Consider the following 26,735-nt stretch of genomic DNA (forward strand, 5'->3'; position numbering starts at 1 on the left):
GTGTTTCATAATCATCCTTAGCACATACATCAAGACAGTGTCTAGGTGTGGCAGGAGCAGATCTTTTTACCGCTGTGCAATGAGACCAGGTACCCATCGTCTGATACTTGCGGTGCCCCTCATGTGACCATAAAGGAAAAAGTGAAGACATTTTGATGCCATCCCAATTGCTTATTTTCATTTAACCTGAGAGATCTCTCACTACCTGCTAAAGAGAAATCTCAGATTAATCCTAAAGTTTATCTCCTGTTCATGTAGTAAGTCCTTCATATACCTTCATACCCTTGTATACCATGAAGAAGCCCATAACGGCAGTCTAAGGTAGCAATAGTTTTTTTAGTTGGCCATTTGAGAACACTGCTAATTCAAAAATAAGCCATTGAAGAGTTTTACAAACATCATTAGGATAGAATTTATTTCCACAAGAGAGAAAGAATGTGCATAAAAGATCATATAGGGAGTTTTTATTGATCAGTTAAATTAAAATGGACATGGTGGGGAACAAATCAACAAACAAAAATTACAAATGAGTCCACTAAATATTTCCTGATCAAGTATTCCTATCTGTAATTATGATTTTAGTTTTGTTATGCTGCTGTATATATGGAGGATATAATTTATAACATCCGGTAAAAGTTAACTTTTAAAATAAAATTTCTTTTTCTTTCATATGAAATAATTCTCCTTTTCAGGTACTCTAAGATTATAATTTTCAGATTTAGAAAATTGGAATGTAGTTGTTAATTTTGGTTCTATGTCTCTGAGAAATGCATTCAGCAATCCATACAATATTTCTGCATTCTTGTTCCTTCAGCTTTATATAGGCATAAAATACTCCAAAATGAAATTGGTTATTGAATGCAAGCACATTCAATTTTACCTGTGGAAGGATGAAACAAAAGTTACGATAGAATATTAAAGAAGACAAATATGATTTTTAAATGTTAGTTTTCATCATCAAATTTTCTATGTAGCTTTGCAACTATGGCAATATTTAGGGGTCTCTTCAGTAAAAACATAATTGAAATATATTCCCTGGATTAATTTTGGAAACAGACCACAGAAACATTATAGGTAAATAAAGAACAGTGGTGAAATATCCTCTTTAGTAGACTGTGCAAGGAAATTCCATTAAGTAGTATATTGGAGATTAATTTTATAGGCTATCCAGGTTGGCAGCTCTATAACTGCTCACCAAAACAATGTCCCAGGATTTGTTTTATTTAAAAAGTTAAATTCTTCTATTTTGTCTCACCCAAAAGTTAACAGTTATAGCAATACTTTGCTTGAATGCAAAGCTGAATGTTGCATCACGGTAGAGTCAACATGCCTCAATCTGAGAGAACAGTATTAATTGTTTTAAATGTTATTCCAGTGGGGTAACTTTGATTTTGAAATTTTAAGGTTAAAACCTCTTACCTCATGTTCAAAAAATGCATCTTCAAGTGTCTTTTCTCCGGCACCACTGCCTACACCTTCAAACAGAGCCTTGTATTCCTAAAAGCATAGACAAGTGCCCAATGGAAATAAGATGCTTGTGCATTTTGTTCAGCATAGTTACTTTACACTACTTTATGAATTAGGCTACATCAAGTAATCTTTTTAAGTAGAAATCATGCATAGATTATAGTTCTACCTAACTCAAAAGCATATATATTCATTAAAGGAAAAAAAATAGCATCTGTTCTTGCATTTCTTACTATCATTTCCTATAAAATAGGAACTTCAAATAATTTAATAAAGGCACGAGCAGAAACTGGTGTAGGATGACACATGACCTTTCACTTGTCTGGACAGAGGGTGCTGGACTTCTTGTACAGATAGTACCCAGCAGAGCCAGACTTGGAGATGGAGCCAAAAGCCTGAACTCTGATCCTCGCATGGTTGCTCATTTTACTTCCAGTAGTCAGCTGGATTTGCTTTCTCTGCATTAATGTTGTAGTTTAGTCCATAGCCTGATATGTCATCCCAGTACATTTTGTGCAGATATACTTGACTTAGTTTCTTATATGTTTTCTTCCTGTGTGATTTGCTTCTCTATATTTTTTTTTTTTTTTTTTTTTTTTTTTTTTTTTTATGAAGTAAGAGTGCAATGTAGGTCTGGTACAATTGTTCCCAAATCTGGTTAAATGTCTCACCATCAAATGAAGAGACTTACTTTGTCACGGTGGCACGGTTACTTTGACACGGGGGCATGTGCAGCCGATCTTTTAGTGTTCTGCTCACGCCCAGGAGCAGACATGCAACTAGTTTTGGTTCTTCTATGGAAAAGGTTGCAGGCTGGACTTCATTTGTTTTGCATACTACTCTGCGGTAGCTTTAATATTAATACTGGTCAGAGTGCCACCATTATAACACAGTGCAAGTATTTCATATGACAAATGTAAGGGATGAGTCACAACAGTGTTACCTGCACCAGCTACTTAATTGATTCAATCAGTGATTTAGAGGAAAAAGAAGAGAAAGAAAATGATTTTCAGAAAGCCAGCTTTCCTCTTATTTATAGTTCTAGCTAGAAATCAGGCTTGCACTCATCTGCTATGTGAATTGTTCGGTTCACTTATTTTAAAATGACTTATGCCTGTGCTCCAAATTCTTGGAAACAGCAGCTGTGAAGTGAACCTCCATTTTGGCAGTTTTAATTAAATAAGAGCAGTTTTGTTTATTAGAAAGTGAGCTGGTCATATTTTAACACTGCTGTGATAGGAAGGTTGTATTGTAGTAGATTTTAGTCTTTATCAAAGGCCTTTACCTCAATATCCTTCTGTATTAATCTTTTGTATTTGTATCTTTCCTGAATATTTTTTCTCTCAAAAATATCTTGAACTGAGTGCCTTTTAAAAATTTGCTGACATCATGACACGTTAAGTACTTGTATTTTGACTTTTTGTTTTAAAAAATTGGACTACATACTGCATAGTAATCTGCAACACACTTCACTTGCTCGTAGTCATCTGCTTTGGCCAACAGGTGTAAGCCTTCTGGATACAGTTTTCCACAGGTTGGATATAGCTTGTCTCTGTCATCTTTACTCAGCTCCGTGCCGAATGAATTGATAGTGATGATAAAGGCACGTCTGTCTGCTTCAAACTTAATACATGAAACAAAGAGTAAGCAGGTGTTGTCAGAGAGCCTCATTCTAAAGAAAAGGAAGGGAGGATATATATTTTTTCAGCTAAACTATGGAAAGTTTTAAAAGTGGGCTTCAGAGCATTAGAAACAGATCTGAATGAATTTATGAATGCTTGTTAGATTTTTAACCAGCAAATCCAAGAGAGTTTATGTAAGCTCAGCTTTTATTCTGTGATTTTTGAACTGAAAGTGTCATCTCAGCTACTTCCTTATTTCCCTAATTAGTTACCAGGATATTAACTACAAGAAAATCTCCTGACACACACCCTTTTGAAGTTATGAAATAATACTTTTAGAAAAAATAATGCACGAAGGGATCAAGAATCAATAGTATTGCTCTGGGGTCACTTAAAGAGTGCTGCTGATAGTAAAGGTTGAATGCATGTTTTGAGAAAAATAATTTCTGAATGCACATATTTAAAACTCTAATTTCAGGAGGGAGCTGTTTACTTGCCAGGTTAAAGATTTCAAGTCTTTCAAATAACAGTTAATTTTTAACATATAGAACAGAGGGCTGCATTTCTTTTAGCAGGTTTAGGTGCCTGTAGTATCCATATTTTCCCTGAAGCAACAGACTGAAAATCAGTCTAATGTCTAGATTTCAGGTTGTTATTTTGTACAAGGCAAAATTGCACCTACCATATTTACAGTAGGAATTAAAAAGATAAAAATAATTAAAAATAACCATGCTCGATTTTATTTGGGACAAATATATGCTTCTGATTTGATATCTAAATTGAGTATGAGTTTCTTTCTTTCTTTTATTATTAATTACTTTCACCTTTGAAGAGCAGCAGTGCCCTTGCTAGCGGTGGGGCTTGGACATGAAAATCTTCTAAGTGAAAATACAGCTTACACAGATTTTAGGAAGCGTGGATCGTTTCTTACGCTGTGAACTTTCAAACTGTTTTGAGCAGAACCCTACAGTTTTCTGTTGAGTAACAAGTTGCGGTTGCAACACTGCTCTGCAAATTTAGCAGTGAAGCACATACTCAGCGGTCTTACTCCTGTGTGCTGGAACCCACTGCAGCCGCCCTCTGGCCCCGACTTCGGAGTCAGGAAAATGAATAAACAGTGGGGAAATAATGAGAAGAAAATAAGTGTGCTTGAAAAGATTTCTAGCTAATAAGTAACAGAGCCAAATTTTATTTGCCTTATTAATATGAACAGGCATATCAACCCTGGTGAAACTGCTTTGCTTTTTTAACCTGTTAAAGACACGTACACTTTTAGCTGTTAGATTTGTAACGTTTTATTGGAAAAGTGTCCTCGGGCGCAATAACAACTAATGCAGCCAGGTTCGGGGCCTAACCCGTGTGGGTCCCACCTTGAGGAAATCTGAAGGCTCGCTCCCACGCGTGCAGGCCTCCCATTCCACCAGCCCCGCAAGGCTGGTTTCCAGCAGCCTGGGCCATCTGATGGCTGCAGGCGCAGGCCGGGGCGCGGGACGACCGTGTCCCGAGCGTGCCGCTCTCCGGCAGGCAGCCGACGCGGCAGGCCTGCCGCCGGGGAGCCGCCTGGGAACCTCGCTGCGGGCACAGCGCCGGCTCCTCGCCGGAGCGGGCACCAGGCGCCCAACGCCTGGTGCCCGTGGCAGAAGAGACACCACCAGGGCTTTCAAGGTGGAAGGTTCTGGCACCACCTTGACCGGTGGTCAAGCAGTTTGGAGGGAGCTAACTACATGGGTCTCGTTGCAATTAGTAATCTTACTTATGAGATTACAGCATAAATAGCAACTATTCTCTTGAATAGTTAATCTTCGGCTTCTCGCAAACCCCACAGTTAGCAACCTGCTGTACGTGTGTCTTCAGATTATTATAACATTATAGAAAACGAAATCTTCTACAGCGTTTATCCTGCTAGCTGATTGACCTTAGATAGGAATTTTAAAGCAGCTTAGTGTGGACCAAACTGTTGTCACTGATATAAAGAGAGCTCTACAACATGCTTAGACTAACATTGCTTAGTAATCTTCCCTCAATATGATTTTTTCCCTGAAAATGAATTTTCTGCAATCTGAATCCACTTGGGAGAACATCTCTGCCTTTGTCAGTCAATGTATTGATTTTTACTTTTTACAAAGGAATACCTTAAGTATTTCACTTCTGGTCTTGATTAAGAATATTTCCTTTAGAACATAAACTGAAACATTTTGAACTGTTTAAATAAAATATGAAATTGCATTCCCCTGTCAGGATATTGCTTCATAAAACATAGTTTAGGCTCATTCCTCCTTCTGGGATGAGCTCCCTGGCTGATTATCTCTCTCCTGCAGTGCGAGTTTCTAGGGCGATGTCGTAAGAGTTTAGTGACTCTTGTTCAGTCAATTTTGAGGGTGTAAGTTTTGCTTATCCAGAGTACGTGACTCATGGAAATGAATGGCTGATCTGGCTTCCAAACTCTGCAAAGAATTGCGATAAACTGTGTGAAAAACATGGAGCTGAATGCTGAGCACTCTAAATGAAGTGTTCAAAGTCATTTGAAAAGCAGGAATGGAAATGCTGTTCTAGGAACGTCTGCATCTTTTATTACAATAAAAGGTATGAAAATACTACGCTTCACCATGTTGCAAATAAGCTTGGGTGTGGGGAAAGGAATTTTGTTTTTCATGGAAAAAATAAATATTAAACTTTCCTGAGCTGAGAGACAAACAGATAAACCCTGGAATCTTGGACCTTTCCATGTGACACTAGTTCCAAAGGTCATTCAACTTTAATTTCAACCATTAATTTTAATAAGAGAATAAACAAGCATGTGATGGTGCCATGAAGTTTGAAGAATTTTGATTTTTAAAGACACAGGAAGTCCAGAGTGTAGCTACCCCACCTTTAATTTGGGGCTAGGAGGTGTAAAAACAATCCACTTTTAAAATTTTCCTACTTGTTACATGTGGATGTTAAAGGACAACAGTTTGAGATTAGTGAGCTATTTATTCTACTCTTCTCTCTGTTATAGAAAAAGATTAACTGAAGCTAACTTCTATCTGGCAATGGACTGGCTGCTTCTCTACTCAAAAGATAAAAGTCATCCTAGAATAAAGTCCTCAGTACATCTCAGTAAATATTTATCAGTCAGAGGAGAAGCAAACATCTGAAAAATAGCTTTGCAAACTGAGAAGGAGGAAACAGGAAAAACAAAGTAACTCGATTACAAAAGCATTTTGGAATACTCCAATTTACACAGAATGAACTTTTCTCACCTCCAGAATAGGTCTCATTATTTCTGCTGTAGTACCTCCTTGCTTTTCACAAAACTTATAGAATGCCTCAAGATAAGACTATATGAAAGAAGAAAAGAAATATTATAAATACTACTTAAGACCTGGTCTAGCACAGCACTTATCATTCCATTTTTAAATACTTCCATTAATGTTGATAACTTATGAATTTAAATTCAAATATATGCTCAATAATGTGCTTTGCTAGACTGGAGCTTGGAATATTAAAATGTAAATGGCTTGTTCTTACAAAATGAGTAACATCTAAAGGGTGTTATAGGATAAATCTTAGGCTTTCTTCACTCGCTAAAGAGGGAACTTCTTTAGCTCCATTGGGCTTTGCTGCATAGCAAGCAGACGGCTGAGGGAAACTCTGCATCGTGGTTGGAGGAGGGGTCTTGGGTACACGCCACAGCTGCCGGGCCAGCACTACGAAGCTAGACAAACTAATCCCGAGTGCTCTCCCCTCCGAAACCCTGGGCTAGATCAGAAGAGCAAACGAAGCTCCCGTAGGATCGGTCTGCAGAGCCGTCTGCTCTCGGGAGGATTCTGCCCTTTGCAGCCGGTTCAACATCCCTGCTCAGCGAGGACCCAAGCGCCTCAGAAACGCCCGTGGTACAAGCTGTTCCCCCTGCGCCTCCCTCCTTCCCTCCCACAACATACTGTCTTAGGGAACATTTACATTGTCAAAACACGTTTGCATTCACACAAGCTTATTAAAAGAAGCTCTCACTAACTGTGCAATTAGGGAAATCTTAAATATAAACATCACCGTGGGAATCTGCTGCATGGGATTTTGTATTACATTCTGGATAATGTTATCTAATAGTAGAGCTGAAATATAATTGATCACATTGGCAGCTGACACTAAACCAAGACGGAGGAGGAAGGAAATGTGAATAATTTAAAAGTGGTTGCAAAATGATCCCCTGATACATAGAAGAGTGAGGAGAAAAGTTAAAAATGAAATTTAGTAAGTGTAAATGTGAAGTCATCCACACAGGAAATAAAAATCAAAGTTGCATGTTATAAATGGAAACAAGTGGCAGGTTTTTTAGTAATGTAGGAGATTAGAAGACTTGGGCATAACTGATCTTGTTATGAATGACAGGAAGTAGCAGAATATTTAAGAAGTAAATATTCTCTTGGGGATTTATAAACATCACTTGTAAAACCAAGTGAAGAATTTTTGTCATTCACCCTGGTGCTGATCAGATCACTGTAAGAATACTGCCTGCAGGCTGGGGCACCCGCTGTGAAAGAAATACAACAAAGATTTCAGAGCGAATATGCTGGGAGGAACTATTAAGAGAATAAAACACGTATTGCCTTGAAAGAGACCACGATAAGAGGGTTGACCTGTGTGCTAATATTTTTAAAGTACTTTGAAAATGGAAGGCACACGTTAGATTCATATTCTACAGTGCTGGAGCAATGCTACAGATAAGGGGGAGGGGGAAAGAATGAAAATATAAGTGAAACCCTTAATTAAAAAAATGCCATCTAGACTCAAAGTAATTAGAGCTTTTCAAATCATATTTACCTTTTATAAATAAAAATAAATTTTAGTCCAAAGCCTGCTTAGCATCACTTAGGAGCTAACAGTTCTATGGCATTTTGTGGCTGAGTTATTCATAAACAAATGGATTTGAATATCAACCTGGCATCTAAAGCATTTTCACTAATGAGATATTAAATTAGAATTTGGAGGCAGCTCTAAATTTTGGAAAGTATCCAAAGACTGGAGTAGAACTCAAGGGAGCTGGATTTGATTCCTGGGCTTGTCATCAGCCAGGTGACCTTAGACAACTTGCTTCATCTCACCAGGCTTCTGTTTCCATATTCATAAAATAGGGATAACGATGCTGACCTCCTTTTCTAAGGCACTTTGAAAAACCCGAGTGTTACTGTTACATTGCAAGCACTTGCCTTGTACAGTTTGTTGCGCATTATTTCAACATTCATTTCATCCAGGTCATTTTCAGACAAGCAGTCTTGAAAGAAAGCAGCTGAAAGGAGAGTTTATTGTATTACAGTATAAATTTACATGCTGATATTATACATCTCTCATCTGTAGCCATTCAGCAGTATGTGACCAAGGATCTGAGGTTTCTGTTGTACGATAAAGGGTGATATAACTGTGAGGAAGAGAGATCTGCTTGATTTTTCCCCTTATCCTTCTACCCCCTTCCCTTAATGAGACTCTGCTGTGAGAGGACTCAATCAGTGCAGCAGCCGGAGTCCAAGTCTCCAGAGAGCACTGGGTAGGAAATGCTAATGAAGGCCCTAATCTTCTCTGAAGTATGTGGTTTGGGCATTAGGGAGATTTTCTAGTGAGGAACATGAAAGATAATTTTTGTCTTAAATCATACAAGTATTCTGCAATTTTTAAGGATATTCTCTTTCCTAGTTTACCTCTTCCTCTTTGGGTATATTTGTAAACTGGGGAAAGGCGATAGGATGCAACTAGTAAAGGGCACAAGCTTTAACCCTGACCATCTGTGCTTCTAGCTCCTCTACACAGCTGGCTAAAGAGCAGGCTTTTGAACAGGAAGGCAGGGGATGAGGTTCATTTGTGCAGTTGGACCTCTTAAAAAACCTATATTCTTAACTAACAAGGCTATGCCAATTCCTCACTGTTCGTTTTTGTTACAAGCTGCATTGGTATCATAAAGACTTAATAAATGCCCTGTTGGGACAGCCCAAGCTACTGCAGTTACAGCAGAATACTGTCTCGGGCAGTCAGAACAGGAGATAATATTTAGAGAGAGCATGCAAGCCTGGCCATGTTTTGTGGTCTGTTCCCGTTGTACTCTCCCAGTATCCACAATTTTTCTGTTAAGAATATTAGGAGGCATGGCCCTGACAGTTCCCTTCAGTATCTGTTTATAGATCTGTTGCCCACAGATTTGTATCATCTTTTTTTTTTTTTTTTTTTTTTTTTTTTTAATGGTACTCTCTGCCTTTACCAACCTCTGTAGCAACAAATTCCAAAAATTTACTACCACCTGTGTAAAACAGCATTTTGTTTTGTGTACTTTAAAATTAGTTTTCTGCTGAGATTTGTTCTCCCAAGGTAAACCAAAGCAACAGTTCTTCATTCACTTTATCCACTATCTTCGTGACTTTGCAGACCTTGGTCATGTCTCCTCAGCCTTGTCCTTTCCAAACTGAAGAGTCCAGTCTTTTTAGTTTTTCCTCATAAGGCATCTACATCCCCATGATCATTTTAGTTGCCCTGCTCTGTACTGTCTCTAATTTCACTTCATCCTTCTTGAGCAGCAGAACGCAAAACTGCGTGCAGCACTCAAGATGTGGGCACACCAAGGTTTCATATATCGTCAAAAGACACTTTCCATCTTATTCTCAGTACCCTTCCTGGCAATGCCCTACATCTTCTTAGTTTTTGTTTGCTTGTTTTGGCTATCGCTGCCATTGAGCACAACTTCATCTAATGTGATGTGATGATCCTAACCTTCACTCTGTTTTACCTTCAGAGTTCATCCTTCAGGATAGGGGAATTGTCTCTATCTATGTTCGAATCATTTCGAGATCCCAAGAGATGGATTGTAGGCTCTACCTACAATCTACAACATTTAATATTTATTAATAACTGTGTGCTTCTTGATCCTTAATGAGGTATCATTTTGCATTTTTTATAGAAGCAGATATTGAAATAAAAATTGTAGATATTCTAAGTCAATGGCTACTTTGGCCATGAAAAACAACCATGTACTTCTTGAGAGCAGCATGTTTCCCTGTGTCTAACTATCCAAGGCTGATATAGAATCTGTTAATAAATGTTATTAGAAAATGTCCAAAACACAACTTCAGAAGTGTTTGATACACATTTATTAGCCAATTATTCATAGGTTTTTGTGTTACCAAAACATAGTATATATGGTGGAAAACATGCTTCTTGATCTCAGATATTCTTAAGAAAACATGAAGAGGAGTTTCAAGAACCAAATAAGAAAGAATTTAATGTTCCTACCTAATGGCGTGTCAACCAAAATTGCGTTGAACAGCTCAGTGGGGTTTGAGGCAATGCTGACTGCTTCCATTTGCTCAAAACTCCCCAGTGGATGGCACTTGGGAACGAGTTCAGCGATTGGCCGCTGATGTAATGTGCCAGTTATTAAAAGAATTACATTGTCAATCATGTAGCTGTATCTGTATTTGAAAGAAAAAGTAGAAGAAATGAACCTTGTTTTTGTAATGAACTTTGCTTTTAAAAAATATAAAACAAAAAATATTTTGAAAATTAGTAATAAGCCTACAGTCAGAAATGACTGAAGTATTTGCAGGTTTATCAGTTCTCTGTATCAATATCATTTATCAAAAAAGAATGAAGGTTTTCAAATAGCAAGTAGGTAACATTACTAATTTTAAACCACACGATCAGTCTGGGAGAGAGACACTTTTAAGGGCGAGGAAGCTGAAACATGAATATAAAAAGCACATAGCTGTAAAATGCAGCGTTGATATAGTACGTGGCAATGAGTGGTATCAAAATGTAAATCACCTGAGCTAACAGCTTCTTCTAGTTTGGGAATTTTATTGTTTCATACAGAGCGTCTGTACAGAGGAGAAGTGCACAGGAATCTATGCACTAAAACTGCCGTGTTCACGCAGCTGGACCAAACTTACGGTTTTCTTCTCAGTCAGCTGTGAACAGATCCTCACAGATTTCCTTTTCATTACTACAGTAAAAGTTTCCCATCAGTTTCTGACCAGAGAGATTGATCAGAGTTTTGCCAGTAGCTCAGAAATGGAAATGTGAAACCCATTCCCTTGGGACACATAATATGGATGCAAATCTCCAGCTTGTGCCATCGGTTCAGAACACAGCTAGAGAGGCGCATAGGATCGGAAAGAGTGAACTATAGGCACGCAGGTGTAAGGAGATATGTTGTGATGCAGTAATTGTGTTAAACATCTTTAAAAAAGCCTCCATTAGTACGGAATGGTGGGTGCAGCGTGGGTGCACACCTGTTTGTACACATGCGTATCGATCAGTACGAAGAAAAAGCTGCCGTAATTTTCATATTTTCACTTTCATTTCTCTGAAGCATGAACTGTATGCTTACAGGTCATAGCTGTCCAAGGGCAGTCTTCAAGATCCTGAGTATATATTAGCCTAAAACTAGTCAGGTACAGTTGACTAAAAAATAAGATTAATGATAGTTTACTTTGCTGTTAAGAAAAAAATAGCCTCTATAAATAATCTGGACAGTCTAGTCATAATTATGACAATATCATATTATGACAATCTAGTCATAATATATTAAAAAGATACATCAAGGGGAGTAAGCAGTTCACTAAAATGATATTTCAGTATTCCATGTTGTTAAACTGTTATGAAGCAGATCCCTGTTCTCATTAATGTATTGTTGAGGTCATTTATCTACCAGTTTTATCTGTTTATATCTGTATTGAGAGCAGGTCTTTCTATTCATCTGACATAAGATAGCACTTGTGGTTTTAAACACAGCTACCTGGATCTAAGTATGTTGATATATACAACATAAAGTTGTTCCACTTTTTAGTATTGAAATAAAATGGTAGGTAAGTGGTTCAAATGGTATGGTAGGTATATGATGTGTTCTCTTTCCTCGTTTAAACAAAATCTAGAATTTGCTGCATGCCTAGGAATTTAAATCATGTATTATGCATTAAAATCATTGTACCGTAGACTTTAACTACCTCCCCAAATTTAATTTTTGCAAGTTCTCTGACTTAATATATTTGAAAATTTTAACTGTTTTTCTCAACCTATACCACTGCTTCTACTTTTCTTGTGTTTTTTAAAATAGTTGCAAAGACAACAGCTCTTCATATATATTTTTAAAACACGTATTAGTAACTAAGTTATGTAAGCATTACAGTATCAAAGAAATTTCACTATTTGTGAAACTTAATACAAATTCCAGTAAGACACATTTACCTTGGTCTTAACCCCTCATAGGTGTGCTTTTGCTTTGAGTCTGTAATATAACCAGATGGTAACATTACTTACGTGATAAAATTTAGAAATGTGGCAAGTGGTTCAAAAGCATGGTTTCTAAAGTAATGAAATTCCGTGAGCAGTTTAGCTTTCAATTTATCATCAATGGTGGAAATAGTGAGCGGGCCGGTCTCATTAGCCAAGAAGTTGCCATAGTCTGTAGTCTGCAGATGTAACTTCAGGTCTAGAATTAGATTCAGGGAAGATCATGAGAATAAACCGTCATATTATCTCCAAACCAAATAAAATGATACTTCAGATTTTTAACATTATATTTTCATATTAAAAACTTGATCCTACTCTAGTGAAAAGTTTTGGTCATGGATTTAACATAGACTTAATGCATAATTACTGCAAGTTCACTCTGCCTTTTATGCCGGTAAGGCTTGGTGGAAGCCACAGGAAAGGGCAGTTTACCCCTTTGTCAGATGTTTTACTGGCAAGTTTAATTTCCAGTCAGTCACGCCAGGCACAGTGTTAATTACAGGGGTCCCTAGCCCCTTCCCAGACAGGTTTGTTTGATGTTTTGATTTCACTGATTTATTCAGGGCATCATCACTGCATCACTATAATCTGTGCTAATTGTTTTGTGTCACACTCCTATGGACTGTTATATATCGGTAAGTATTATCCTGTAACTTTCTTAAGGTGTTAAATTTTCACATGAAACATTTAAATCTCATGTAAGACTACAATGTTATCAAGCTACCTGAAAAAAAGAGAGAACGTATCTTGCCTGGCTCAGATTCAGGACTCCAAATGAGCTCTGCAGGAGAAGGTGTGAAAGGGCACAATTACACTCTCCTAACATTTCTGTTTTGACTTTGTCTAATTTATGGTTGCTATTAGTGGATCCTAAGAAGCTGTTCCAGAAACCTGGGTTATCGTGACAGATTCTGTCTGTGCTCCCAGCACTGGTAACGGGAGAAAAAATGAGTTGATAAGACAAGGTCAGGACAAGCTTTTGTAAAATCAAAGAATTCCTTTGATAAGCTTCCTCTGCCAGTCATTTTCCACCATAAGGCAAAAGTAAAGATTGCAATCAATTCTTAGTGTTCAAAGCAGTTTAACATTTCCTGAAGCCACTGTTATATTGCAGAATTATATTCAAATGCTATATTAAAACTAGTGTAAATTATAGATTGGGATAATGTTATAAGGGTTTGGCATTCATAATGATTATATTCTCAAATAAAATCTGAAGTGGTAATTAGGGAAAAGAATAATAACCTCCTACCAGCTGAAATAAGGGCATGTCTGCAAGAGAAGTTAATGTGCAGTTAGCAAGAGCTGCATTTATTAGTGTGGTAGCTAATCTTCACTAATTCCCCATGTGGATACTTAATATGCGGTAAAGTTGCCTATGTTGAGACTTTACTCAGAGAGACTAGTAGCCTGCAAATTCAACATCTTAGGAATGTAACTTATTTAGATAGATAAATCCTAGAATTTTGTATGCGTGTTGGCTGCCACTTAAGCTAATTTCAGTGATTACATTGGCCCAGGCTTTTGGATGGGACAGCCTTACCCACCTAGCACTCTGGAACTGTCAGGATTTCTCTAGATCTCCTTGCAACAGATGAATACAATCAGTGTAAACTAATTGCTTCTGAAAATTATATAGGTCCTCAGAGCTTATCACAAAACTATTGACAAAGCAGTCAGGGTACAGGTAGTTGTCCTTTCAAAGGTTAGAGACAGATACTAGGAAACAGTCATACTTTCAGTGCATGCTCTTTTCAGGAAGAAGAAAAAGAATCCAAATATGAAAAAGAAAAACTGCTTAATTCAAGAAAAAGAGAAAGATAAGAAAGGTAAATCAATTAAAAACGCAGAATTATGCCTACAAATGAGTCTAAATGTGTAAATGTGTTTCTAAAAAACTCACTAATATTTTTATATCACACTACATTTCCTGTGAAAAGCGATCATTTTTACTTTCTCTTTTCACTGCACGAAAATTTGATATAGAGTGGGATTAGTGTACTCCCTCATCATATGCAGCGGGTTGGAATTCCAGCTTTTCTCTGTCTCTTTGCAAATGAGCCACTGATACTGCCTTAGAGTCACACTCTGTAAATACACTACTGACACGGTATCAACCCTATCTGATGAGCTTGGCCAAAATAATTGAGAAAATAGCAATCAGCAAGCTCCAAAATGTCAAGATCAAAGTTCAGACCGGAGTGCAGCTCAGAGGCTGCTCTGGCAGTATTAAATTATAGTCTCCTTATGGCAGTTGGCATAAATAAGATCATATTTCTGGAGAATTAACACAGTAAGACATACGTACTAGTGACATGACTTAGTGACTTAGTGACCTGGCAAGAGTAGATGGCTGAGCATTATAGTTTTCCTGTTTAGCAAAACTTTTTATTGCTAGTAGCTGCTCCCTTATCTCCAAAGCGTCTTGGAGACCTGTCGAAGACCCTATGCTTTTAGACATGTATACAGAATCCCTAGGAAAGACAGTTCTTGTATTTCAGCTGTCAATATTATTGTCATCCATCTCCATCATACATATGTAGGAAAATCATATGTAGGAAATTTATGACTTTAAATCTGATTTTAAATCACATGATTTTACTCATAATTAAAACAGGAGCATGCTAAAGGAAATTAACTCTCAAGTAGAGAAATGGAAATTAACTCTCAAGTAGAGAGAGGCTAGTTTAAGATGAATGCAGTTAAGACATGAATTGCATTGGTGAAAAAGAAAAAATGCTGCAAGAATTTGAACAGTGTCAGCCTGGTCTCCCACAGAGAACAAATGGTCTCTCAGCATCAAAGGCATCCAGAAACCTGAAATCTTTTCTGACTTCTCACTTGCATAACAACCTGGTATCAGTTTTCACCCAGCCACCATGTGCTGGCATGTTCTGGCAATGGTAACATACGTGACACACGTCAGTGGTGGTGGTGGGAGCAGAGCTGGGCTGCTAATCCTTCTGTGACTCCTTCTCCTCTCTGGTGGGAGCGGCGCTCCTTCCCTCGCCCAAGGAAGCCGGGAAAGAAGAAAGCACTGAGTGTGAACCCCCCCCATATTCAGCTCCAGAACACTGTCAGCAGGCTTCTTCTGGGGACCCCTTTCCCAGAAACAGATTGCCAGAGGGCCAGACTGATGGCACGCCAGATTGCAGAGGTTCCAGTGCTGCAGCCCGCAGGGGAGCTCCACAGAAATAATAATAATTTAAACAAGCCCCGAAGGATGTCTAAATTAAGGCCTCTTCTCCTGTGTGGCCCAGAATTGAAAGGACACGATGGTATCTTAAGCTGGTTTGCATCCTCCTTTTTTCTTTCCTTCTCACTATTACACTTACCCTGTTATTATCACGCAACTATAAAGTACTAATCTACAGCTTTTCTTGTGGTTCTTCTGTACTGACATTACAGTTTCCCCTCTAGAGATATTGAAACCACTTCGAAATTAAAAGATCTTTTAAATTCTATTTATGGGCTACTTGGAGTGGTTTTGCTTTTGCTTATTTGTTTTTCCATATTTAGAGTATTTTTAACTTAGGCCAGTTTCTGTGGCCTGGTACTATACCACAGAGTACACAGTGGAGTAAATTTATTACCTTTGAGTGTGAATATAGGGACTGAAGACACTATAGGAAAAGCACGATAACACTGCAGCACAAATGCACATGCTGAATGCTTTAATAGGAAACAAGGTACAATGTGTACGTATAACTTTATACTTACCTTAGAGGTAAGAGTAAGACTTAGACTGTCTGTCTTTTTGGTGCACTGTATACTAGTGATGCAAGTTCAGTGATCATATTTATGAACAGATAGGAGCATATTCAGCTCCATGTACAAATTCAATACTTCTAATATTTTATTTATAAATAATACATTTGGCATATTGGCAGGTTGGAACCTGATAGTTGACTAAAAGAAGCAGAAAATTATCCAATGGAGGCAGAGATGTTTTGTAGTTAAACAGAAAAAAAAGGAAATGATAGTGAATAGTAGGGATATGCTTATAGATGGGTTGATGAAGTCAGCAGTTACTGTTGCTGAAAAGCATTTGTATTCTAGACTAGGATGAAGATTAGAGTTAAGAAGGTTCAAAAATCAAGAAATGTCATTGTTCTTTATACTACAAATCTTATTTAGAAAATGACCTTATCTCTCTGTTCTGATCTGTCCATAAAGCACTGTGCATCCCTTTTAATAACCTTGAAGGTTTATATATCTCAGCAATATTTGAAAATCACTTACTGCTTATAAATGTCTTTCTTGTAAAATGACCTTTGTGTTTTATTCTGGAAAGCAGGAAGAAAAATCCTTTTTTTAAAAGATTTTTTTTTTTTTTTTGTAAATCAAACCTTTATTTTTTTCCCCTCTTATTGAGCAATAACTAGGAGGTTTGGGGTTTTCTTTAAAAAACTTTTTGGGATCATTGGTGACATTATCTCCTGAGTTGCTCTGCATAGGCAAATGGAGTGAGAGCAAGAGTTTAATGATTCCATCATTCTGTCCTTCACATGTCTCATAGATGTTTGAAGCTCTGTTAGCTGTTCAAGAGGAGCATGCAAGTCCATTACACACAATTTTTGACTTAAAAAATTAAATATAATGGCAATAATTTCCTTAAGTTCCATAGATCATAAGCACTGGAACAAATAGTCTACTGTCAGCTTTTGTCAAGCTGACATAAGGAGCATAATTCAGTTGTCAGAGAAAATGCCTATGTATGTCCTACATGTCTGAACCGCCTTTATACCAACTGCAGAGCTGATGCAGCAGATAGAGCTGATACAGCTCTCCAGTTCAGCTCATCAGCTGGAGTAGGAAAGTGCATTTGATGCACTAACTAGCTAGTAACTTGCATAACTTTTCTTTAACTGTGAGAGGAGTTTTATCCACTTCACGGGTAGATATCTACACATACCTATTTAAGTGCAGTTGTTTTAGTCTGCAGGATTAATGGCATACAGTCTTTCTAGGCTTATTAAAAGTTTAGAAAACCTCCATATAGTTTGTATGTGGATATCTTCAGGCCTTGCACTCCTCATGTCCCCGGTTCCATCACTGCACAAGCAAAGTAATTGATGTTTAAAGCAGAGTAAGTCTAGTATTCCTCCTTGCTATATTTTCAAATGAATCTACATATACTATATATTTTATAGTATATTCAGTGTACAATCATAGCTTTTATTTGGAGTAAAGAAAAAAATAACAAAATCCTTTATATTTCTTCAGAAAGGCAATTTTTTTCTGTTGCATTTTTTCCTGTCAAGTGTCTAGAGGTGTGTCATATGATTCTCTGTACAACTCTGCACCAGGCTGTGACCGGTCTTGGCCACAGAAAGCTGTTTTGGAAACAACTGTGTGTTCCCTTTGTGACTGTGACAAGGTCACCTTCAAAAAACTTTATAAAGTTTTAAAATAGTTCAGTTTTATGTTTGTGAAGTCTAGTTTTCTCTTGCTGGTAGGTAGAATATCCCCCACTGCCCTAAAACCCATGAAGTAATAAAGCACTAAAACTGTATCTTTTTAGAGAAATTTGATGTTGAATGATAATCTTTCAGTAAGATTTTGAGAACTATTTTATATAGCTGAACTGATATGAAACTTGTATCTTGCACAGTTCTACAGCATGGTTAAAATATGTGAGAAGATTACCAATCTCAGAGGGATTCACTGGATGAGGTTTCCAAAGTTTATCAGTAAATAGAAAATCCCTGCCTGCTTTGGAAACCACAACCTGTGTTGTCCTAGAGAAATTCCTATGGAAACCTATTAACAAATTGAGAACAATTCTTAAAAGGAAATGAGGGCTATCCCTGGTTTTGAGACAAAGTGGTCAATATTTTAATCTTTTACCTTCCATTCTTGAAAGGTCTAAGCAACAATATTTCCTCTGAAATAAGATAAACCAACGGACTTACCTTCTAGTGTCTCGCACTGTGCTAAGTTGACATAGTCTGCACTTGTCAAGATCCCGGCTTTGAAACCTCGGACCAGACCCTCCAAGTAGCCATGGTCCACGTTGAAGTAAAGCTCTGAGTATCCTGGCATGGAGGAAAGGAGATTTAATCTCTCTGCTGGATACTTGATGGTGCTGAATATTTACCACCAATTCTTATTCTTATTCTTCTCTTAGGAAGGAGTGACAAATAGTCACTGATTTTCAGCCAGCCAACGGCTGTATTTTACTAACTAATTTCTTCCTGTTTCTTGCTTCTAGTATACTTCCAGTATAGCTGATGCTTACACAACACCACTTAATCAGCCAGACAACAAATCTGACTCCCTCCTGTCAGAGCCAGAAAATGAAGCTGTTATCGTTGAAAGAGGGAAAAAAAAGTAAGATTTAACCACTGCTTACAGGAATGCTATGAACTTGATTGAAACTAATGAAAACATATTAAAAAGCTTGATGGCGTTTTCATATTTCTAAAATATATTATAAATATGGAGTTGTCTGTGAATACATATTGAAAAAAACATTTCTGCATTAAAACGGTGGAGTGTGGTAGAACATAGCCTATCCAAGGAACTTAGTTTCTGATTGTCTCTATTTTAAAATTTTTGATTACTGGAAATTATCTACTGTGTATCACTATCAATAAATATGTTTACAAATAATAAGAATTTTCTAATAATTACAGTAAATATGAGATCATGGCCATAGGTGTGGACCAGATAAAAGGTCTCTGAGGTGTTTGACTTTCACTAACCTTTAAACTGAGTATCCAAAACTTGCCTCAAAACTAGTTTGTCCAAGATCAAATCAAAATACTCTGGTTATAAAGTGGAAGTTCCTCATATTTTTCCTCTTACAAAATAAAGCTTATAAAATAGCAGTCTTAATTTCAATAATATAAATTTAGAGCCTTTTTAGAGCTTTCTGATTTTGATTGAAATCAAAACTTGAAAATGTGCTAAATCTATTAGTGACTTTTATGCTGAACTGGTAAGTCTACTGCCCTTCAGATTTAGATGTCTGAGAACTGACTGTTCAAGGTGGCGATGCTTCTGTATCACTAAAAAACTCCTTTTCTCCCTAAATTCATTAGCATATGCAACATATGTCTGTAAGCTTTGGCTAGAAGGAAAAGCCTTATAAGCTGTGTATTTGGGTGTATAGCTAAGTGGAGCTCAGGAGCACTGCGGTGAGGTGTCTGAAGGCTGTGATGTGGCTGGAGGGTTAACTCCAGCAGCAGAAACTGCAACAGCCGCCTGCATCACACGCCATCTCAGATGCCACCTGCACTCAACGTGTGGTGCTTTGAGCACGCATGGCGCGCCGTGCCGGCTGAAGACCTGCTGCGCGGCTTTCCTAGCGACCCGTCGTGTCGAAAGGGAGAGCTGCAAGTTGGCAGCCCCATGGCCACATCGTGCTTGTGAGCCATCGTGGGGGCTGAGAGCATGGTGATAGCTTGGGACTTGCCGGGTGATCTGTGTGCAGAGCGCCTTGCCCCCGGCCTCGGCGAGGCTCTGCAGACCTCCCAAGGAGGGTGCCTGGGCACCGCTGCCCGAACAGCCTCCTCCAGGAGGAAGGTGACTAGCTGGCTGCTTGGCTGGTGCCTGAGAACCTCCAATGGTCCAGAAGTGACTATGAGCCACCAGACCAACCAGGCTCAGCCACGATAGTGACCACAGTATTCCCTGGAGGTCACATTTAAAATTATTTCAGGTGGATGGTTAAAACTACCTCTGCAACCAGCTGCAGGGGATATGACAGCATCTAGACATTTAAAAAATCATATGCTCAGCTATGTGAAGTGTAATTATTTGGGAGTCCAAATGGTGCCTAGACTTTTGGACACTGCTTCTTGAAAATTAGACATTTTAGAATTTTAAATTTTAAATAAGTCAGGTTTTAGCACTGCAGATTAAATGAAGTTAAAGAGGAATGAGACAGGCAGATCCTACCATAGGCCTATTAAACCACAGAAATAAGACAACTCCTTCCCCCAAAGAATTTATTTTTATCTCCTAAGTTTGCATGCTCAGTGTTCAGAAACTCCTGTTGCACAGAATGCAAGAAGCTGCCAAAGAAGTTTCCTGGTAGTGTTTTAAAATACAGGGAGCTTTTTCAGGATGTAATACCACTGACTGTAATACCTGAAAAAGGGTGTATATGTCGGTGTATTCTTACTGAAATGCAGAGATATCCACATTTTAAATTAAACATTTTTTTTGGTGTGTTGTCATTGTTCTGGCTTATTTGGCTCGGCAGCCTCTGATATTATTTTTTTCAAAGAAAATAAGTGAGGAAGAGGAATTACATCACGGACTTATTATTGTGTACCCGACGAGCAGTACTTGTTTTTAACATGATCTTCTCTGAAGTGCACAAGCAATGTCTCACAGCAGCTAAATTCAGGCCTCCCCCAGCTGCAATCGCATTATACCAGACTAGGGAACATATCCAGCTGGTGGTAATCCAAGGTTATATTGCTGAAGAGCTTCCAAAACTTCAGAAGCAGAGCCAGTGCAGAAATGGCTTTGCAATATGTCCTAAATTTAGTAAGGTTTGGGGTCATGTGAATAATGGCAGGTGCAAATACCACCACCACGGATCCTCCAGGGAGAAAGTTCTACCGTTAGACCCATAAATATTACTTTGGGGAACATCACTTGAGGTATTATCACTGAGCAAGGAAGTTTCATGAAGTCTGGTTTTTTTTTCTTTTCTTTTTTTTTTTTAATGATTTCATGAAATAATGAAAACCAGGTTAAACTCTAAGTGATTTTATCTGCTGAGGGATAAGATGTCTCATGATATGATCTGGACAGAAAAACTTAATTCAGCAAAATCAAGACGTGCTCAGTTCTTTGATTTCTATTACAAGGACAATTTATGAAAAGAGACAGCTTCAGCAGTAACGTAGAACAAATGCATATAATTTAGCTAATAGACTAAATCTGTGCATGTTCTTCAATGAAAAGAAAGTAACTCCAGTATCTACAGTAATTTCTTATAATTAGTGGCTAGTAGCATATAATTTCCTTAACATTTTGTGGTTGATGGTTCTTATAAAACAATTATTAGCACATAGCTCTTTACATTCATGGACTTATCATTATTTATATAGAGCTGGGAACTGGCTTTAACTGGCTACCACGTGATGGTGCTTTCACTTATTAACTTTGCAGAGAGCAAGGGTTGAGATATTTTTAAAAGAATTTTTAGCAACAAGCTAAACAAATATTGATAGCATGCTTGTGAGGAGAAGTTAATTCAGGTTAAGCAGGATTAGCGACAGAAAACTGTTCAGCTTTAAGAGCAGAATTTAGCCTTTGACACTGAAAGTTTCTGAGAAACTGTGAAACTAAATGTATGTTATTTTACCACAAGAGGTCATTGTAACACTGCTACAAGCCAGCTTGCTTCAGTTTGTTCTCCTCCACTGAAGGAAATAAACTTGGAAAGAGATGTGAAAAATGAGCTGGGGTTCTTGATTTGTTTTTCATTAATCCAAAGTTAACAATAAAAAGCACATATTCTGGTTATCTACTGAGAAGTGGAAAACAAAATATTGTACATGCAGCCTTCAATCTACAATAGCTACAGATTTTTTTTTTCTGAGCTTCCCCTCTTTTTTGAGGGGGAGGGAATTTTTTTTTTAGCTCCTAGCCACAAGGTTTATACTGAGGAACAAATGACAAAGAATCAGCAGAACAGTGAGTAAGTGGTGCTTTCCCAGAGGAATGGTGATCTTCAATCACATGAATTCATAATCACTTTTCTTCATTAAAAGCACTTAAAGATGCTATTTATTCATCATTAAATGTCATTTAGGGGTGCATTTTTACACTTTAAACATGGCTTAATTGTGGGTTTATTTATCCAGAAACAAAATTCACTTGATTTTGCAATTGCTTACACACATAATTAAGGCTATGTGTGCCAGCTTAACTGTTATCTGTATATACTACTGTTTCATAGCGTGGGCTAAACAGATTTCTTCGTCAGTGTGTATTTTGTGCTCTAACTAGCCAGAACCGCGCTGGCTCGGGCGGCAGAATCTCAGCTGCAGCAGACAGGGTTACACCATCCCTCCTTGCTGAGCTTTGCTGAACCGCACTCGGCTGTGAAGAAATACCCGAAACGCAGTTAGTTGTGTCTGTGAATACTCAAAACGTATGAAAATTGACCGCAATTATAGTCTGTACCTACACAGCTCTAATCCAGCTGCCAGGCTTCCTAGCTGTTTTTAAGCACACTAAAGGTGCATTTCCATATAAAGCTTAGTGATAGTTAAGCCCTTCAGCACAGCAGGCAGTATTCCTCTTCCAACAAAAATGTGGTGCCTGGCTGACACATCCAGTGCTAATTAAAAAAAAAAAAAAAAAAAAAAAAAAAAAAAAAAAAAAGCCAATTTACACTGTCTTTGCTAAGCCCTCAATTATGTCCCCCAAGTTTCCTATCACTCAATTAATTTTTGATTAAAATTACATTAAATGTATCTTTTCTTCCTAGTCCTTGTTAGAAGTGTTGCTTTGATATCGGGTTCCCAAAGATCACTCACTGGCGATATAAAATGCCGAAGAGCTGCCTTCCCCCCCACGCCTTCAGCAGAGAACCTCGCAGCCTGGCGGGCCAGGAGGCCGCCTGGTTTTCTGGTTCAAGGAGTCACAGCCAGCGAAACGGGAAGGATTTCGTCGGGGAGTTAAAGGAGTCGCACTGCGGAGAGAAGCCAGGAGAAAAACATTATCCATAAATGTAAACCTAAAAAAAAAAAAAAAAAAAAAAAAAAAAAAAAAAAAAACAAGGGAGATTTGAGAGAATTTGCAGAGCTCTGGAATGCTTTCAGAAGTAAAGGTGGAATTTTAACAAGCTTACCTTCTCCCTTACAAAATTGGGCTGCTTCGGTGTGGGGTAATTTGGGGCTGGCTCTCACCTGAACTCAGCAGCCTTCTGCGAAGGACTGAAGTTTGGGCTAATTCTAATGAGGACTGCAAGAAATCAGGGCCTATCTCTAAGGTCCTTATGCCTTTTTCTGCATAGTATCAGGTCTTTTTTTTATGTTAATCCTAATTTTTAGTCCTCCTCTTGACAAGTTTCTGTGTATGTGAGCACCATTTTCTCTTCTTACTCACTGTCAACAGGCAGTGTTTTCAGATTCCTTTGGGCTATCATCAAGGTCTAAACCTTGATATATTCCGCAAACAGAATAAAAATGCTAAAACTTTTAAATAAAATGCACATACAAATATGAAACGCAAGCTGTCCATGACTTCCCCACAGCTTCAGCTCTGTGCTGTACCATCCCCGCTCACTCTGAGGACGGTAACTGTTCCCTGTTCCTCATCTCCGTAACCGTTTCTAACACAAATACACATTGTTGTCGCTTCAGAAGCTGTACACGAATGAAAAACCGCGTTCTGTTAACATAGCATTAAGCTGACTGTAGATTACGGAAGGATCCTCGTTTCTTCCTGCAGAAACGTAGCAACCCGCGTGAGCGTGAGTGCAGCAGCATCGCCCGGCGTATCCCGCCAGAAGCCTGCTAGCTGTCTTGTGGTGGCAGATAGTTGCAAACCTCATTAGAAGACAGAACTGGAACTGGAAAAAAGGACTATGCTGTAGTTTGAAAGGGCAGTTCCTTAAACGGTAGAGTTGCAAAATGTTAACTTTTGGGTATCATTTAAATGCATTTATACATTATATAAAAAATCTTCTTTTCACGTAAACTAGCAGGTATTGTCAAAATTCAAGTTTAAAATTGAACCTATGGATAATTAATTTTAGTAACATCTTTGGCATTTCTAAGCTCTTTCAGATTTAAACATTCATATAAAACATTTTACAAAATGCAGAACATTCTTGCTATTACCATAATTTGTTGTGTTTTGTTGCTGTTTTTGCTGTCACTGTCATCTGGCCAGATTCTTACTCTTTCCAAAATATTCCAGAAAACAGGGTAAAAACTCAAACTGTAAGATAGATGGGATCGGATTATGACTTGAGAGAAAAGCAGTAATTATAGAACATATTAAATATTCAGATACAGAATGAAAGAAAATAAAATTCTTTTTCCTACTTTCTGATGTCTTCTTATTATTCTGTTGCTTTAAACTTGGCTTCTAATCTACTGGATAAGCCACATGTTCCTAAATAAATTGGGTCCTTATTAAATAATTATTAAATAGGAAGCAGCAGCTATCTTTCTTATCCTAGATCCTGAAAAGATACCTCCTATTAGCTCTTCCCTCATGAAACCTAGGTTTTTTTCGTCAAGAACCTTGCACAGGTTCTCGCAGCATTTTATATTAATATTACATTCTGCAATCAGTTTGCACAAATGTACAATGCGTGACGTAAGCATAAGGACATGCACAAATGCAGGACGAATCTCTTCAGCCTAATAAGTATTGTGATTTAACACGTGACATCCAGAAATGACTTCCATTAACAGAAGATACATGATAGTCTCCCAAATGATATATTTTTAATTTTCAATGTTATTTAATGTACAACAAACAACAATCAATGTGGCCTGGAGCTATTGCTTCCACTTCCCAACTTTCTTGGAAATGGGACGCTCTAGGAAGAAAAAGAACTGCCTTTCTGGAGAGTAGGGTTTTCCAATATTTTTAGCTCTGTGGACCTTCCCACTGCTAATAAATAGGGATGATGTGGCTGTGTATGGATGGCAATGAGAAGCACAAATAGAGAAAATGAATGTGTGGAAGAGGCCATAAGGTCCAGGGATGGCTGTTACTGAAAATTGTGAGCGTAACTTGAGTAGGGCTCAAAAAGGGGAGCTAGGAGGAACAGGTCATAAAAAAAGAGCAGTATGGGTCAGAGAGGATTTTACTGTGAGAGAAAGGAAGTGGCAGATGGGAGGCACACTGGAATGACTGCAGTGATCGTTTAGCATGAAGAGCATCATCCACAGCCTATTTCTTACATACCTTCATTATAACTCTATTTTCCATTTGTGAGTTATATCTGAAAAGGTTCTGAATAAACTATAAATGCCGTGATATACTGCAAAGATACAATTCTATTTGAAATCAAGGATGAATAGTTTAGAGATTGGATTTTTTTTTTTTTTTTTTTTTTTTTTTTCTGGCTACATGGAGTCTGTGGATGCAACAAGTACTTTATTTGGCTTCAGACCTGAAGCTTGATGTGCTGGGAATAGTTCACTAGATGGAGCTGTAGTATGTTGCTTAAAATATTAGCAGCTCAATGTACTGGTGTGCCAGGACTGTTAAATATGCAAAGGACATCCTGACCTAAATCAATATACATTGTAAAAGGGGCATTTAACATGTTCATTTATTTTTTCCCAATTTGAATAACTTTATTCAATTTCTGTTAAGCATTTTGCCACCTCTTCTCCTAATATCTGTGAAGAGTTATTCAAATGTAGGTATACGAATTTTAGTTCTTTCTATATCCTCCTCCTCAATGGTAAATAACTGATGAAAAAATAACATTGAAAACAATCTAACAATTTAGTAGGGTTTTTTTATTGTTTAGTACTTCCAATCAGAAAGAAAAGAAAATCCAGCCCATTTATTGCATAGCTACTGGTCTAACTGCAATTCTCTAAAATGTCACTTCAAGTAAATGTAAATTTAGGCAATTATGTCTTTAAATTCTATGTGAAGGTCTCTTTTCAAGGTAGACTACTTTCAAATATAGTGGCAATTAAATTAAAAAAAACTTTGAATCATGATTTGTCTTCTCAAAGTTTTTAATTCAAGAAATCTTGGCCATAAGATTTAGAATTCCTCAGGATATGGCATTTACCACAGAGAGATGCTTTTCCTGGTACCTTCATCTGTAATGATTCTTCATGAAAAGATTCATGAATCTTTTTTTTCTACAGGATTATATTTTCATAAGGAAGATGACAATATTATATTACAAGAAAATTTCAAGGTAATATTTTTGCAATTTTTAATCTGTGCTCAATGGTATTTTTTATTTTGCATTTTAATTCATATATTTCAGCATACTGTTATGTCTAGCTTCAGATCTAGAAAGTAGTACTCAAAAGTGCATTACTCTGACAATTTATGAAATAACTGTTATTTTTCCATCTTGCATTGTTCAGTGTCTGATACTTCCTGCAACAGCAATTGGTCACACTAATGGACAACACTGAGTTATAGAATGAAATCAATATATATCAGAGAGTGATTTGCACCGAGGAAAGAATTTAGTTTGCTATGCATTTGTTTACTTCATTTCTTCATTTACCTCACTTTCTTCCATACATAGCAGGAGTAAAAGTTTGTTCATTTATGTAAATGGAATACAAAATAAATAACAAGAAGGACAGATAAGGGTGGCTACTGGAAAGACTGTATAAAAATAATCCTAAATTGTAGGAAGAAAGCACACAGAGATTATGATATTCTATTTTATTTTGATAAGTCTCTTTCTAGGTGTGCAAG

At 37.6% G+C, this 26,735-nt stretch overlaps 1 protein-coding gene across 1 annotated transcript; it reads right to left on the reverse strand.

The window, feature by feature from the left end:
• Positions 1 to 463: 463 nt before the first annotated feature.
• On the reverse strand, positions 464 to 18,480 carry ATP6V0D2 (ATPase H+ transporting V0 subunit d2). Its single transcript, XM_062568370.1, has 8 exons — positions 18,257 to 18,480; positions 12,369 to 12,540; positions 10,344 to 10,522; positions 8,279 to 8,358; positions 6,332 to 6,409; positions 2,914 to 3,090; positions 1,420 to 1,497; positions 464 to 880 (listed from the first exon to the last, which is right to left on the reverse strand). Exons 1-8 carry the CDS (start codon positions 18,384 to 18,386, stop codon positions 719 to 721), a joined length of 1,056 nt encoding a protein of 351 aa, XP_062424354.1. The 5' UTR covers positions 18,387 to 18,480; the 3' UTR covers positions 464 to 718.
• Positions 18,481 to 26,735: the final 8,255 nt, after the last annotated feature.

This window comes from Rhea pennata, chromosome 2, assembly GCF_028389875.1.
Source record: "Rhea pennata isolate bPtePen1 chromosome 2, bPtePen1.pri, whole genome shotgun sequence".
In the NCBI taxonomy this organism is placed as follows: Eukaryota; Metazoa; Chordata; class Aves; order Rheiformes; family Rheidae; genus Rhea; species Rhea pennata.

What these genes read in the sequence shown, in the direction of transcription:
- ATP6V0D2 (XM_062568370.1), bottom strand. Translation starts at nt 18,386, where the DNA reads ATGCCAGGATACTCAGAGCTTTACTTCAACGTGGACCATGGCTACTTG. An exon ending in TTTGGTTGACACGCCATTAG is followed by an intron (nt 8,359 to 10,343) that starts GTAGGAACATTA and finishes CTCTCCTTTCAG; the next exon opens with CTGCTTTCTTTCAAGACTGC. An exon ending in TGCGCAACAAACTGTACAAG is followed by an intron (nt 6,410 to 8,278) that starts GCAAGTGCTTGC and finishes TCTTTCATATAG; the next exon opens with TCTTATCTTGAGGCATTCTA.